Consider the following 16777-nt stretch of genomic DNA (forward strand, 5'->3'; position numbering starts at 1 on the left):
GAATACCCCGAGAAAAAATAGGTATCATTGATAATTTTATAATAATGCCACTCATTGAAATTATACATGGAAAAATAAAATAACATCCTACATGAATGTTCTTTATAATGTATGAATCACAAAGGAATGTGTGTAAACAGGGGGGAAGTCCAACTTTACACTAAAAAGAGAGCGAAGAAAGCAATAAATACCAAAATCGGTACAGATATATTTCGGATAGATTATTCGCCAGATACGATCATTAAACCCAAATCCATATCTTCTTTGACACCGGTTCAAATTCAAATCGTGTAAAACAAGTGTAACAAAGATTACACAACCCGAAAATGAAGAGTATAAAAACCGGTTAATCGCTTATCAATTATTTTATTGAGTGTTAGGGTGATGACCTCTTAAAAAAAAAAAAAAAAAAAAGGGTATGAATGAGTTAGGTGACAGGGAGAGAAATAGTACCTTTGAAATAGTTTGATCCCCCACAAGAGAGTAAAGACATTTGTCCACAACCAAAGAAACTCAACCATGTGTCATCAGTCATCTCTATTCTTGTGTCACTATCCAATACTCATCTTTCTATATAAATTTAGCCATTATTAATCAATAAATTAAAATTAAACCTAAAACCAGTTTTATATGAACTTGAATACAATACCAGAAGCAATCCCACCCAAATTTCATAAACCCAATAGTACACTAATTATTTATTATTCTCTCTCCCTTTATTTTTCTGTTTTTACATTTATCAAAAATTGAAATTCAACCTCTTTTCTTTCTAAAATGTTATGAGTTTCTGTCATTTCTCCTGCACAACAGCTTAAAACCCATCAATTTCTCACCTGGGTAAGTTTCAATTTCCCTTTTTTTTTTTGGTTTATTTATTTATATTAAAAATGTGCTAAAAAAATGTTGGCTTTTGTTGCTTGAATTATTTCTTGTAAATGGGCTTTTTTATTTTATTTTTATTTTAATTTATAGATCCATTAATTTATTTCTCTGGGTAGGTTTGCGTTTGATTTATGGAGGTTTCCTTTGAGTAAAGTCGTGCCCTTTAATTCTCGTTCATGTTTTTTTTTTTTTTTTTTTTTTGTGTGTGTGTGTGTGTGTGCGCGATTAATTTGCATTTTTTTTGACATTGCTTTCCTCTTCAATATTTGTGCTTCGTTAAAACTCCTGCTCTCTGGGATTATTAGTCGCGTTGGTACTTGGTAGTGTAGTTTGAACTAGTAATGTAATAACAGTTTCTGATGGAGGTAGTAGTTTGATTAGTTAATGAAAGTGTTTAGAAAGGGAGTTGATTTCACATGTTTAAGGTTTAAAAGTTTTTGGCTTTTATGTAATCACCCAAAAAACGGCCCAACGTTGTTTGATTGAGCAATTCCGGCCAGTCTGTGTCCACCCGAATGTCATTTTAAACGGTTTTTTGGCAAGATATCTCGGTGAAGAGCCCCGCCCCCCATTTCGTGTCCTGTTTAGTCTTTAGAATTTTCGAGTGTGAGCCTGTGTGGTAATAACTTGCAAGTGTACAATCAGTTTACGAGGGTATGACTACTTGAGAGCAAATAAAACTCACAATGTAATAAAGATTAGAGCTTGTACCCTTTTCGAAAATTCAATCTTGAGTCTTTACTCTATTTAGCAAGCTTGTATCATTTTCAAAAATTCAGTCTTAGTCTTACACTTCACTTTAGCAAGCTTGTATATTTTTGAAAATTTAATCTCGAGTCTTTTTCTGTTTATACTTTAGCAAGTTCCTTATTGCTTATAGAACAGCTAGGAGTTGGATTGTGACATCAAATTACACAATTTATCATCATCGCCATCGGTAGATGCCTCTATTTCGATAGTAACCTGTTGACTGGTATCCGATGACGGAGTATTCAGTAATTGCTGTGTGTACTGGTATAAGATGCTATATCTTCTGATCACTAGTTTTGTTTAATTTTATTTAATTACTTGTAACTTGTTGATCTGTTGTTATTGGGTGTGAGGTCTTAGTGTGGTATAAATTGTAGGTATTTTCTAATCTGTATTGTTGTTTATTGCGAATGTAGTTCATCAAAGCTTGAGAAGATTAGCTTTATGTACTTTGAAGTAATTGGCATTTATGTACAGAGTTAGTTCTTTGCAATGAATGACTAGCTTTAATTGTAAGTTTTATGTACTTTGAAGTAATTGGCATTTAAGAAAATTAGCCTACAGACAAAACAGTGAAAGAGAAATGCAAATGGAAAATTCAAGGGCCCCACTTGGGGGGGGGGGGGGGAGGGGGAGGGGGAGAGGGGGAAGGGGAAGGGGAAGGGGAGAGGAAGAGGGGGAACAGTATCATCTCCTGTAATAATAAGGCAACAGAGGTTATGCTATGCAACAAAAGAAAGTTTGCATATAGTTTCTCTTCTTTTTTATTTAATTCTTTGTGATGATGAAAGTGTGTGTAATTTGGAGAAACACAATGCTCCGTATAAGAAATTTGTTCCTGAAAAGAATTCCTTTTTAGTCACGTGAACATTATTGCCGCCTTTCCCTACCTCCTTTTAACAACATTACAGTACTCGACAAATCTGTATTCTCACTTATCTATCACAAGGCTAGTTTGTGATTTGGAACTTTATATATTTTAACAATTTCATCTAACTAGCTAAAGTGGCATTTGGTTTGATGGAGGCCAGGAGTACTTTAATTATTTTATTAAATATATGTTTGTCTGATTGTCTGGCTGACAAGATCCATATAATTTTAAGCATGTTAAATTTTTTTGTCTTAAATGCTGAATATCTTGCTTTCATTTGGGTTTTGCAGGACAGAGTGGAGGAAAATCTGACCTGGCAATGAGCATGGCTGTTGAGGGAAGCCAACAGAGTGATGTCTCTGAGCTGAATGGGGTTGTAGTAGCTGGAGACAAGACAAATGATGATTCTGAAATTAAAAATGACGTTGTTGAGGATGAAGCTAGAGCTGTTGACAGTTTTAAGACGATATCTCCTTTGAGGTATGAGATTGATGCTTCTGAAACTAGAAACAGTGTTGTTAGAGATGACACTGAGGTTCTTGATACATCTAAACTGATTTCTCCTACTAAAACTGAGGATGCTGGGTTTGGCTTGTCCAAGTGCTCATCCACTGAAATAGTTTCTTCAATGAAAGCTGAGTGTCTTGATACTTCTAAACTGCTTTCCAACACAAATGAAGGCCATGCTGGGTTGCCCAAGTCCCCAGCCATTGAAATAGGTGCTTCAATAGGAGATGATTCTGAAATCTATAATCATGTTGTCAAGGATGAAGCTAGTGTTTTTAATGTATCTAATTTGATTTCCCCCATGGAACATGAGAATGATGTGTTTGATGTTAAGAACAATGTTGTAAGCAGTGGAGTTGAGGGATTTGATGCTTCTAAAGTGACTTCATCCATGGAAGAGGAGAATGTTGCATCTGAAACTAGAAATAATGTTGTTGTCAGTAAAGCTGAGGGTTTTGATGCTTCTAAAGTGATTCCCCCCGTGGAAGATATGAGTGATGCTTCTAAAGTGATTCCCCTCATGGAAGATGTGAATGATGCGTCTGAAATTCAAAACAATGTTGTTATTCCCCCCGTGGAAGATAAGAGTGATGCTTCTAAAGTGTTTCCCCTTACGGAAGATGTGAATGATGCGTCTGAAATTCAAAACAATGTTGTGACCAGTGGAGCTGAAGGTGTTGACGCTTCCAAAGGGTACCCTATGGATGGTGACAATGATGCATCTGAAATAGGTAACAATGTTGTTAGCAGTGGACAAGAGGGCTTTGAGAGTTCTAAAATAATTTCTCCTATAAATGATAATGGTGCTTGCCTTTCAAAGTGCCCAACAACTGGTGAAGATATGCCTCTGATCGTGGAAAATGGTAGGGAACACAATGAACCTAAAAAGAGTGCTGAGTTGAGAGAGAGAAAGAAGAGCAAATATTTGTCCCCTCCTTACGTGAACCTGAACAAGGGATCAAAAGGTTTGTCTAGTTTGAAAGAGTCTGAAACAGAAAGATCTGGTGCTCCTGAAGATGGGGAGGGAAATGCCAGTATATCTGACAAGCAAACGACGTCCCCTCCAGTTGCAAAGAGTGGAAGCAAAAAGAGAGGGAGAAAAAGCTCAAGAAAATCTCTTGTTGGTAATATACAGGATATAAGTGCACCATCAGCTAGTTTACTCTCAGAACTGCATTTGGCGGCTTTAGACTGTCTGTATGCGTATGATGATAAAGATTTTGACCCTATTGAGATATTCTTTTCTGGATTTCGGGCTTCGGTATATCAAGGTGACTCTGATTGTGAAGTGAAAGGGAAGAGCACAAGTGGCCAGGCTGCTGCTGGTTTGGCTGATAAGACTCAGGTAGGAAGCTCAAACCAAAGTAAACCTCGACAAAAAAGGAGAAAGAAAGAGGAAAAAGCAGCAGAATTTACTCCTCAGGTAGGAAATTCAAATAAAAGTAAACCTGGACCAAAAAAGCGAAAGAGAGAGGATGTAGCTATCGGATCTACTAGTGTGCTTCCTACTGGCCTCTATGATGTTAATGTAAATGCTGCTGAAATATCCTCATTTACTGTAGAAAATTATCCAGCAGGGGTTGCTTCAACAGTGATTATGAAGCCTCAACAGAAGAGAAAGAAAGACGTGAGTGCCCAAGTCCCTGAGGTGCCTAAACAGACCACTGCATTTACTCTGGACTTCTCTCAGGAGACTATACAGACAATCCCATCGTCTCTTGAGCTCTCTCAAGAGCCTACACAGACAAAGCCTTTTACCATTGAGGGCAAGGAAGCAGTTGGCATTCCAGATTTAAATAACCATTCTGCTCCTGAGGGTGTGCCTGGTCCCAAAAAGAGGGGGAGGAAAAAAGGGGTAAGTCCTGCTAATGCTAATTCTGACGGGAATCCGAAGAAAAAGAAGAGGCGGAGGAGGCGGAAGGATGGGACTTATGCTGATGATTTAATGACTAATACCCTTTTGAGCGCTAATGGAACCAACGCGAAACCTATTTCATTGGAAGTATGTTTGCCAAATGTGGGTCTGCAGTCATCTGTTCCACCAGCAGCAGCATCTTGTTTGAACAGTGCAAACAACAGTATGACTCCACCAAAACCAATGCAACCTGTTAATGGAAACAATACCCCTGCTGTTGCAGCGATTCCTGGTACTCCTGGGGAGGCGCCCTCTATTGAACAGATAAGGAAGAATCTTGAGATGATGACGTCCATGCTGGAAAAATCGGGGGATTCTCTCTCTGCTGAGTTGAAAGCGCATTTAGAGACTGAGATTCAGGGACTTTTGAAGAAAGTAAGCTCCAATCCTGGCTCATCTGTGTCTTAGTTGATCAGTAATTGTAACATATATAGGTGCTCCAGCGCAGCCTGTCTGAAAAACTTTGCTACTCTTGCTTAGTGTTTTCCTTCCCAATTTGGTCATTAGGTTGGTCATTGTTGATCATTCATTTAGAAGTCTTTCCCCTCGCCTCTAGATCAAGGTGTCCCAGTTGCTCCTCTTGTGCCTCAGTTTCCTTTTATTTTGCGTTGGTGGTACACTTGAAACAAAGCATTAACTCTTATTTTTGGATGCTGTGTGTGTTTTGGCACCGGGCAGTGGTAGTAAATTATTGTTGGGAACTTATTGCAGGGCTACGAGTAGTAAATTTCTGAACCTATATTGTGTGTTTCTGTTGATCGGTATGCCATTTTCTACTTGTGGCAAGCCCCAATGTTTTATTGTGCATTTCCTTTGATTGTTGACGATTTTGTCACGATCAACAAATAGACCATAAGTTGGGTAAGATCAGATTTAAGCCGGGGCCAATTCAGCTTTGTTACAGGTCGATTTTTGGGTACTTTTGGATGAAACTCGGTGGTATTTTGGGTTCTGGTTGAAAAATGGTGTTCAAATCTAAATTTTAATTTAATTTTATTTTTTATTTAATTTTATTTTTCGTTTGGGGGGGGGGATTAGTTGGGTTTTTAAAGCCGGGTAAACATTAGACAGAACTCCGGCTGCAGGAGGTGGCTATTCTGGCAATGAAAAAATGTTCAATTTGTTGCTTTTCTTTACTGTATAGTTAATTGATAATAATTACTTCTATTAAGCCCCAAAAGCAACTGTTTCAGTGGCTTTGCTTTAAGCTTTCATGAAAGATACATGAGAGGAGAACCCAAAAAATAAAAAATAAAAAAAAATCTCACATATATAGAGACTATAATTTTAGGAAAGTTTCTACTTCCTCCTTTTCATATTTTTTATAAGTTTGGGGTATTATTTGTGAGATATAAAATATTCCAAAGTTGCAAAAAATATGAAATGGAGGTAGCATATCAGAAGACTGCTAAAAAGTACTCCGTAAAAACTACGGAGTAGAGACTTGTGGAGTCTGGATAGCTTTGTCAGATATCTGTACAATATCACCATATGTAAGTAGGAAACTAAACATAGAAGGTCACCTTTGAACTGCTTAATAGGTTGATTAAGCAAAACAATCAGTCTGACAGCCAAATGATTACAGGCCCGTTGGCATAATATGGGTTGAAAGTTTCAGTGTATGAATAGTACACTGGTAGCTAGTACTATGGAAAGTCATGGTACATGCAAAGCAGTGAAGGTCAAACTATTGTCCAAGAATCAACATTTCTATACGATTCAAGTAGATAGGAACAGAGACACTCTTGTCTATTCCAGTCCAAATGTATAGAATAAGATGTTACCACCTTGTGAAGAAGATTGAAAGACAACTTGAGTTCAGTTAGATGTACAGCAAACAACCTGAACTATTCCGATTGGTATGCTGTCAAACCGCAGGCATCATTTACTCAGTCTTGCTGCAGACTAAGCCTCCAACAGGTTATCATGGGTTGCATGTTGCTAAAAGATCCGTGGTCTGAAATCTAACTTATCTCCATTCAAAGTTCTGAACTGATTCTACATACGATTTCATATCAATTTTACCAAGATGGCAAAACCCTACAGATTGTACCACTGGCAATCCACAAATCCTCTGCTCTACAACTCCCGAGCCAAGTGATAAATTCAACAACACAGTAAGATTTTGAGGAAGTACCCATCATAACAAGGCTTGTCTATCTGTTAAACAGACGATGCTGCTAATCCTGAACTGATACACTTTTGGCTTCTTTCATATTGTACTAATTTTGTTAATGTCAGAAAAATTAAAACATAAAAATCTTAATGGTTACGTTATAAGAGTGAAAAAACTGCATAAGCAAAGCCATCAAATAGGATGAGCACCCTCACCAAAGTAACAGAAAATGAAACAAAGTACACAGCAAAAATTAACGTCATAATCTAACTGATTTAAGAAGGAATTTTGGCTGAATATCACCAAAGTTACAGTATTTTCACTGATAGACTAGCAAATAATTACAACTTATAGAGAAAAAAGAAAAAAAAAAACAAAGAGAGAAAAAGAGCAGCATACCAATGACTCAGTAGAATGCAGCTTAACTGCTACGGAGTACATAGCCATATCACCTTATATTTCACAAAAATTAAGCATTGTTTCTAAATTCCCTTTATTTCAGCATTCAGGAAGTTTATTTATCTTTGAATCAGAAACAAGTGCAAATGTGAAAGTCACAGCTGAGTTTCAAACAAAATAACCGAGGAAGAAGGAAACAAAAATTATTTTCTCACCAAATATACCAAGGTTTTTTTTTGTCAATTCCACAGCCTTGATACACTAAATAGCATCTTTGGGATGTTAAATGGGAAACCATGAGAACCCCAACAGCCAAAACAAAATTTGAGAAATTTATCTAGTTATAGCTATGAACTAATGTTTAAGATGGACAATGTGCAATAAAATTTCAAAATCGTCACTTGTCTACTTCTTTGCTTCTTCATACTCGGCTTCAGGGGTCTGTTCTGATGTAGAACTACCACCTGAAGCACCACCAGAACCGCCCGACATATGTTCTCCAATCTTTGAAACAGCCTTGTTAGCAGCATCAGTCTTGGCTTTGATCTCCTCAATGTTGTCCTTCTCCATGACACTTCTCAAGTCGGATACAGCATCTTCAATTTCCTTTGCAACTTCACTTGGGATCTTCTCCCTGTATTCACCTAAACTCTTCTCTATGCTGTAGATGGTTGTGTCTGCTGTATTTCTGGCATCGATAAGAGACTTCCTCTCTTGATCTTTTTGGGCATGTACTTCAGCCTCCTTTACCATCTTCTCAATCTCATCCTCTGAAAGCCCACCAGAGGACTTGATGGTAATCTGTTGCTCTTTGTTGGTAGCCTTGTCTTTAGCAGACACAGTGACAATGCCATTGGCATCAATATCAAAGGTCACCTCAATTTGAGGAAGGCCTCGTGGAGCTGGTGGAATGCCCTGGAGTTCAAACTCGCCGAGCATCTTGTTGTCAGTGGCCATCTCACGTTCACCTTGTAGTACCTTAATTCCCACCTGAGTTTGGTTATCAGCTGCAGTTGAGAATACCTGAAATTGCGAAAAGAGGACAATAAAATGCATGAGACAAGCAGACAACAAAAAAACACAAGACAAAGGGAGAGGTAACCAGGAACAAGGGTCTACACTGCCATAACTTATTCCAAGTGCAGCCAAGACAACACTTGAAGTTATATCTCCAAAATATCAGATAACAAGCATGTTATCAAAAGTGGTTCCCATTAACATTGAACATAAACAGGGACTAATTCGATAGTATGGTTAACTTCAACTGGCACAAGTGTCTACATTAGTCACATTTAATCCACAGAAGAAAGAAAAAAGATGCAATATATCAAACAAAAAATCTCAAGTATTCTATCCAAATAAAATAATCTTGCAATACATTTCAAAGAGAGAACGGAAGTCATAACTCATAACACAATTATGTTTACCCTATCTTTGTAGGATAATAGACCAAAAAAATTAAAATAATTATAATAATGCATATTGCTTACCTGGCTCTTCTTCGTGGGAATGGTCGTATTTCTGTTTATCAATCTAGTGAAAACACCACCCAATGTTTCAATACCAAGAGAGAGGGGAGTAACATCCAAAAGAAGCAATTCCTTGACATCACCCCTCAATATGCCACCCTGAATGGCAGCACCCATAGCAACAGCTTCATCAGGGTTAACTCCCTTACTTGGAGACTTGCCAAAGATCTCCTGGACAATCTCTTGCACCTTGGGCACACGAGTCATACCACCCACAAGAAGAACCTCATCGACTTCATTAAGGGAGACACCAGCATCCTTCAAACAATTTTTACAAGGGGAGCGGGTCCTTTCTATCAAATTCCCTACAAGAGACTCAAATTTTGACCTCGTGAGAGTGATGTTCAAGTGCTTTGCACCTGAAGAATCTGCACTAATAAAGGGGAGGCTAATGTCTGTTTGAGATGTTGATGAGAGCTCAATTTTAGCCTTCTCAGCAGCTTCTCGAAGCCTTTGTAGGGCAAGACGGTCATTACTCAAATCAATGCCTTCAGTTTTCTTGAATTCAGCCACCAAGAACTCCAACAAAGTGTTGTCAAAGTCCTCTCCTCCCAAAAATGTGTCACCATTCGTAGCTTTAACCTGATTGAGCGCCACATATTAGTATAGAAGATGAAAAACACAGCAATGACAAGCTCACAACAGAAGAACGAGAAATTACCTCAAAAACACCATTTGATATCTCAAGAATAGAGACATCAAAGGTTCCACCACCAAGATCAAAAACTGCAATTAGACCCTCCTTATTTGTCATCCCATAAGAAAGAGCAGCAGCAGTAGGTTCATTAATAATTCTTTGAACATCTAGTCCTGCAATTCTCCCAGCATCTTTAGTTGCTTGTCTCTGAGCATCATTAAAATAAGCAGGGACAGTAACCACAGCCTTTGAAACAGATTTTCCAAGATAAGCCTCTGCAGTTTCTTTCATCTTGGTCAAGACAAAGGCTCCAATCTGGCTTGGAGAGTATTGTTGGCCGTTTGCTTCAACCCAAGCATCTCCATTTGGAGCCCTCACAATCTTGTAGGGAACCATTTTCATTTCCTTTTGTGTCTGGGGATCATCAAAATGCCTCCCAATCAAACGTTTAGTCCCAAAGATTGTGTTGGTAGGGTTGGTTACTGCTTGACGCTTGGCTGGAGTACCCACAAGCAGCTCACCTTTAGGGTTGAATGCTACAACTGAAGGTGTAGTGCGAGCACCCTCAGCGTTTTCAATCACTTTGGCATTCTACACACAACAATTAACAAACAAAAATGTCATCCCAAAATCATAAAATGTCTTTGATTAAGCCACAAGATAAACACTTGCTAGGTGAAGTATTAACTACCTTTCCTTCCATGACAGAAACACAAGAGTTTGTGGTACCCAAGTCAATACCAATCACATCATTCCCAGCAGGTCTTGCACTGTACAAGAAAAGACATAGGTAAGGAACAAGATACATTACCACACTTCACAATGGAGAGAAATAGAAGGTAACAAGTGTATACCTGAAAGGTCTCACCAAGTTCGACAATCTTTGCGCCATAAATGGACTAGACAATGATGGAGTGGCATTTCCAGCCAACTGTACAGACAAAACACAGCAAAAAGATTACTTTTTATCATCAGTTGATCTAAAATATGAAGGTAATACAATAGCTGGAGAACTAAACTGGAAATGAGCATGGAGCACAAAACCCGAGATCAAATTTGCAAGAAGGAAAAAAACAGCTAATGGAACCCATTACCATCAGTCTATTACCACACCAATTTCAATGACTATATATATAATCACCACACAAAATTAAAATCATTCCAGTAAATTATAACATTACACATACATTAACCCTCAAATATGATGAAAATATAAAGCAACTGTTATTTAAAAGACAAATCAGTACTCCAACAACAAGCCTCGAGACTGGAAATGAACAAATTTTTAGCCCAGCAACAAACAAAATGCAACATCAAAGGTATAAACATGGTAATCTTAAAAACAAATTTCAATATAATTAGAGCAGGGAACCTCAACGCTAAGATACAAACTACGAATTCATCAATCGTATTGATTAATTCAAAATCAAAATTGAAGCATCCTATATATTTGTATAGTTCCTTGATTCAACACGAAATTCCTTTAAAAAAACCTAAAATCAAAATTGAAGCATCCAACAATCAATAAACAACTCCAGATCAGTAAATCAAACAATCAATCCACCAATAACATCAACAAACTCAAATCAAATCAAACAAAACACAAACCCTAGCTGAAAAAAGAAAACAAAAAATGCAAATTAAAATGAGAAAAGAGCAAAAAAAAAGTACCGATTTGAGGGCGGGAAGAGAGCGGAACTGTTGAGGGCGGAGACAGCGGCGGAGAACGGTAGCCATGGTAGATTTCAGAGGAGAGAGAAAGGAGGGAGTAGATCTGAAGGCAGAAGACGAAGAAGACGGTGGAAATGGTGGGTTTAGGGTGAATTCGAGGGTTTTTCTCTCTCTTAATTTTCTTCTGGTCTTATAAAACGAGGTTAGGGGTTTAGGGTTTAAGAGGTGGAGGAAATGAAAAGGGTTAATTCGAACTTTCTAGATTTGTATTATCTTCTTTTCCAAGCTACATGACATGGCCATCTCTACACCGCTTTTTTTTTTTTTTTCCTTTTGTAACGTGTTGGTACGTTTTTTTTTTTCCCTTTAAATCTTCAAAAATATTTTGAAAATTAGAAGACGGGAATTATCATTTCAAATCAAGTTCCACCAAAGCTAAAATAGTTTGGGGAAATGAGTCCATACAAACGAATTCATCATTATCCTTCGTGTCCCATCTAGCAATTAAATGAGCCACTACATTCCCGCTCTTTTAACATGAGAATTAACGAAAAAATCAAACAAACTAGATAATCTCTTAATATCATCATACAATAGGAAAATCGGAGCTCGGCCAATTTCTGCATTGTTGATTGCCTGCTGCACATTTATAGCATCTCCCTCCAGCCACACATTGTGAAATCCAAGACGAAGAGCGAGCTGAAGCCCGTATCTATATATTGTGAAATCCACTTTAAATTTTCAAATTATGTTGACTAAAATTTGAAAAACTGATGCATTTAAAGTAACGTTGTCAAATAAAATGTTGATGAATAAATATTATTCGTATTAATATATGGAGTATCGATAAAATTAGTGCATTAGCAAGTGTAATGAGCTTTGAACATACAAGTATTAGTTATTCTGAAAAGAATGTATTACATGGAGTAAGCAACTAAGCTAGGTTGAAAAGGGAATTTTGTCCAAATACTTGAGGGTGTTAAGAGGACAATTTTATATATATATATTTTTGGGTGTTCTATCCAATTCACCCTTTAGGCTAATTCGGATTCGTGGATTAGTTCTAGGTAATTAGGTTCCAGTCTCCTCCCAATTATTGTTGTGGGGGATCGAACATGCAGTCCTCCCTACCAAGTGTAGTCCAATCACCCCTACATCAACAACCAATTTTCTATATTTATCGATCGTGCTTTCTATGTGCTTGTACCTTGTTAGCATTAGATACAACATATTGTACAATGAATGTCCTTCGACTAAGTATGAGCAGCATTTTACACCCTTTGAAAATGATGGAAACAAATCATGAAAGAAAATTAAAAAAAAGTATACATAAGCTGAAGTCAAATGTCAAAAGTCATAATTGGAGACATTACTAGGCTAAAACAGCTCATATCAGAATGCTGAAATCAAAATTGTTACATTGAAGAAGTTACAGGGCATTAGGGCAATACAGAACCACTCATTGAAAAAATTCCAATCATCTTGACAGAAAAATGAAATAAAAGAATCTGTACATAATGTTAATGATCAGTAAACCGTAACGTAGAACTTCAACATCGTTTCTAAGCTAACAGTATCAGACTATAAGCTATGTTATACGAAACCTCACTAGCTGTGTTTCCAACATGGGTATAGTCGTAAAGACACTAACGCTTCAATTTGGACCAAAACTTGGACATGTAACAACCAATACCTGAGACCAAGTAACATAGAGAATCATTGTAAGTTTGGGCATTAAAATTTGGCCTTATCCCTACAAGACCACATAAGATGTCCTCCAGACAATGGCAATGCTGATAGGCGAAGAATAAGTGACTGAAATGAGGACCATTTCTTTTTCATTCTCGATATGGAGATTACTAATCATATCATACCCGTTGGTAGCCTCCTTTTTCTTGGTGTCCCCCTTCAGAGCTGCGTTTAAGGAATGACTTTCGGTTCAAAGACCAGCTTCTTTTGAAATTCTTCCGGTTCCACCAAGCATTGATACAGGTATAAAGGGATGCAAAAGAGAAGCAAAGAAGCACTAACACGAGTGTAACTGCGCAAATCAACATTACATTTCGGAAACCATCCTTGATATCAGGATTCCTCTGCATTGTCCATGGAACTCCTCCCACATTCATCCCAAAAACTGCAAGCAAACATTAAATTTTCAGACGCAAAAACTCGTGTATGCCTACTTTATTTATTTATTTATTTTTTTCTTTCCCCTGATCACATGTATTCCAATAATCAAGTACGATTGAATTATATAGGAAAAAGCATTTACCTCCAGTGATGACTGATAAAGGAAGGAATACGATCGATAGGAATGAGAGGTAGTATAGTTTCCTGTTTATTTGTTCAGCCTGCCAACTATCTAGACTAGCCTGGATTGCAGTTACTCGGTTTGCTATAAAACCGACATTCTCTTTTAGCCTTCTCAGTCTCCCAATCAACTCTTCAAGAGAGATGACATCTTCTTGGGCAAACCAATCTTTTGAAGAGCATTTTTCCTTGACACGCGGAAATATTTGTTCTCCATGTGCAATAACCTGCAATCAACAGTGCACATCATAAAGATTAATTCTAGAAAAGACTGGCCTGGTGCATTGGTCAACTGTGCTTCATTGGAGAAGGAAATCGCTAAAATAATTACCTGGAGTAGCCTCTGTAGATTAAGTTGCATTTTCGGAAATCTTCTGTCATCTAACATTTGCTTTTTCAAAGCAAAACCACCTGCAATCCATTAACGTGATCAGGCTCAATATCTTCAAAAGTAACGAAAATAATCACTAGAAACTCATCAACAAAGGCTTTATTTGGAAATAATGAGCTAAAATTGCAAAAATTCAAATCTACAAAATGGGATTACCCTTGATCTTGACACTGCAATTTATAATTAAGAGCTGATAATATGTTTCTGTCACGAATTAACCATCCCCAACACATATTTCTAACAAGCATGACTTGACACTAAGATGATCTTAAAATGCAGGTGTAGAACCTATACAGCAATACAGAGGGTTTTAAGCTACAAATCCACGATTGAAATTCTACAAGCGCTAAATTAGTCAACTTGTTAGACCACTTTGCAAATCCTAGTGAGCGAATATCAATTTCACCAAGAAAGCACACAGTAGCACAATGCAGCCTAGCAGCAGGACAGTGATATACTAGTAGTACACAAATGCAATATGCTTATTCATCATAATGTTTTCCCTGAAGCAATCAACTTGCAGAAAGGATGATGAAGTTAAGCCACAAGAAAGTTGCCTTAAACCTTCAAATGATACTATGGTATTCTGAAAAATACATCCCATGATAAGAACAAACTACAGTACATTCGATCTGAAATTATCGAAATAGGGCATTATCATCATCACTGTCCCATGATAAACAATTAAACATCACATGACTACTAATAAGGTCAAGCATGCATAAAGGCTTGAGGCTTGCAGTAACAGATGCAAAAGAATCACTTGAAGTAGCATAATTAGGCATGATGAATTTCATTAAAAATGCAAATCTATATTTATATTCTAGTTTTCCAGCAAGAAAGAAATGATAGAACAAGAAACGATTTTGACCTGAAATACCAACCTCTATCCAAGTCTAGTTCAACTGAATCCAAATCGCTCTCAAGTTTGGTCACAATATCTTGCAGATGATCCACAAATGTATCAATAACATGAATAACAAGATTTGAGACAGAGTGAGGGACTAGATTATCAGCCTCCTCAGAATGATTCATTGTCAACAGAAACTCAAGCACATGCTCCTTGATCACAATCCCCCCTCCTCTTTGCTCCCCGTTTCGACCTCTAGGAGTATCAACAGCCGGGATCTCCGACAACAAAGACTGACCCATCTTCGAAAACCCAAGCCTCGGAACTCTCCCCAATGAAACAGTAATCACAAAATTCTCAGTAATCCTAGCAGCAAGCCTACATATATAATCACTAGAAGCAGGTCCAGGGGAGTTGACCCGAAAAACGAGCGCCCCATCAACATAACCACAAAATGATCCATTGCTAACAAGTGATAGAATGTCTTGAAGCTTTAAAGGAGGACAAAGAACATCAATTAAGTATTTTGCAGAAATTGAAATATTATGATTTGCCTTAGGAAGTTCAATATGATACCAACAAAATTCTTTTCCTTCTCCTGGTTTAAGATCCCAATCTTTACTATGATAATTACCATTGCCATCAAATTTGTAAGCCCATCTTCTCACAAAACCTGGAAAATGTGTTTTCTGGAAATTTCTCTCTCTTAAAGGAGTACTTTCAGATGGTTCTACTACATCAATATCTTCCAAAATACTGCTTTCTTCCTGAGCTAGCTCCATCTTTTTCCAATTTTTTTTGCTATAAATTACTGATTTCTTCCTAATCTAATTCAATAAACCCTAGAATTGAAGATTGAAGAACTCAAATCTGGAATCCTAAAATAAATAAGTTACACCTTAAAAAAATCAAATCTTGAAGTAACCCACCAAATATAAATCTCAAATTTGCAAAACCCACGAAAATTCAACCAAATCCCAGAACTAAACTTCTAAGATTTGTTCTAAAACTCACAAATTTAGTATTATCTGAGTAAGAAATAAGATCCCAAATTAAAAAAACCCTGATAGAAGTATTTATAATGTAAAACCTTTGACAATAGAAATAAAGCAGGATAATTTTGTCGAGTTTGTTTCTAGAGGATTTGTTGAAAAGTTCAACCAAAAAGGAAATTTTTTTTGAGATTATTATTATTATTTTGGGATAAATATGAGAAATTGGCATCTAACAAACTTACCGAAATTGGGTTTCCGGGAAGTTTCAGAATTCCTAAGCTCCTAGGAACTTCTGGGGCCCCACCTCAGCGGAACAGATAACTGCAATTTAAAAAATTCCCACTTTTGTTGAGTTCTTGGTTTGAAAAAAAAACAACGTAGTATTTCTTTTATCATTTACGTTTGAAAAAAAGTATAAGATTTTTTTTTTTTTTTTTAATGGATTAGTAAAAAAAAATACAAGATTCAGCTAACATAGTTTTGAAAAATTGTAGGTAAATATCTAAAATTGAGATTCAAGAGTTGCCTTAAATATAAAAATAAATGTGTAAATATTGCTCTGTATGAGCTATTGTTGAACCGGATATCATTACCCAATTTGCCATAATAGAAGATTTTCCATACCAATTTTTTATACAGTAAAAAAATTAGTGTGGAATTCATGACAATTCGTTGATATTTGTGTGATTTTAATTATGGTAGCTTAGTTTAAAATTATTTATAATTATATGAGTATATTGTTGTTAAATTATTTACAAAGCAAACTCTAGTTGTAACAGAAGGTGGAGGTGGGACAATGGAGGCAGGAGCGGTCTTAGTGGTTTGATAATGGTGGTACTAATAGCAGTGGTGTGACAGTGGTGGTAAGAGGGGTGGTGTTAGAGAGGGAGTGATGGTAGAGTGATTATTAAAAAGTGCGGACGGTTTTAAGTAAACACGGGCGTAAAATAGCAA

The 16777-nt window shown here is 36.9% G+C and overlaps 3 protein-coding genes across 3 annotated transcripts; 1 reads left to right on the top strand and 2 right to left on the bottom strand.

Annotated features, from left to right (window-relative positions):
* Positions 1 to 221: 221 nt before the first annotated feature.
* On the top strand, positions 222 to 6061 carry LOC110740047. Its single transcript, XM_021920531.1, has 2 exons — positions 222 to 837; positions 2794 to 6061. The coding sequence occupies exon 2, from the start codon at positions 2823 to 2825 to the stop codon at positions 5331 to 5333; it is 2511 nt and encodes an 836-aa protein (XP_021776223.1). The 5' UTR covers positions 222 to 837; positions 2794 to 2822; the 3' UTR covers positions 5334 to 6061.
* Positions 6062 to 7456: 1395 nt separating this feature from the next.
* Positions 7457 to 11603, bottom strand: LOC110740048 (heat shock 70 kDa protein, mitochondrial). The gene is made up of 6 exons (XM_021920532.1): positions 11278 to 11603; positions 10461 to 10537; positions 10298 to 10376; positions 9631 to 10197; positions 8931 to 9551; positions 7457 to 8463 (listed from the first exon to the last, which is right to left on the bottom strand). Exons 1-6 carry the CDS (start codon positions 11341 to 11343, stop codon positions 7846 to 7848), a joined length of 2028 nt encoding a protein of 675 aa, XP_021776224.1. The 5' UTR covers positions 11344 to 11603; the 3' UTR covers positions 7457 to 7845.
* Positions 11604 to 12624: 1021 nt separating this feature from the next.
* On the bottom strand, positions 12625 to 16175 carry LOC110740049 (zinc transport protein ZntB-like). Its single transcript, XM_021920533.1, has 4 exons — positions 14863 to 16175; positions 13919 to 13998; positions 13550 to 13814; positions 12625 to 13411 (listed from the first exon to the last, which is right to left on the bottom strand). The coding sequence occupies exons 1-4, from the start codon at positions 15608 to 15610 to the stop codon at positions 13146 to 13148; spliced, it is 1359 nt and encodes a 452-aa protein (XP_021776225.1). The 5' UTR covers positions 15611 to 16175; the 3' UTR covers positions 12625 to 13145.
* Between the last annotated feature and the right edge of the window lie 602 nt (positions 16176 to 16777).

The sequence above is a fragment of the Chenopodium quinoa genome, unplaced genomic scaffold, assembly GCF_001683475.1.
Source record: "Chenopodium quinoa cultivar QQ74 unplaced genomic scaffold, ASM168347v1, whole genome shotgun sequence".
NCBI classification, from domain to species: Eukaryota; Viridiplantae; Streptophyta; class Magnoliopsida; order Caryophyllales; family Amaranthaceae; genus Chenopodium; species Chenopodium quinoa.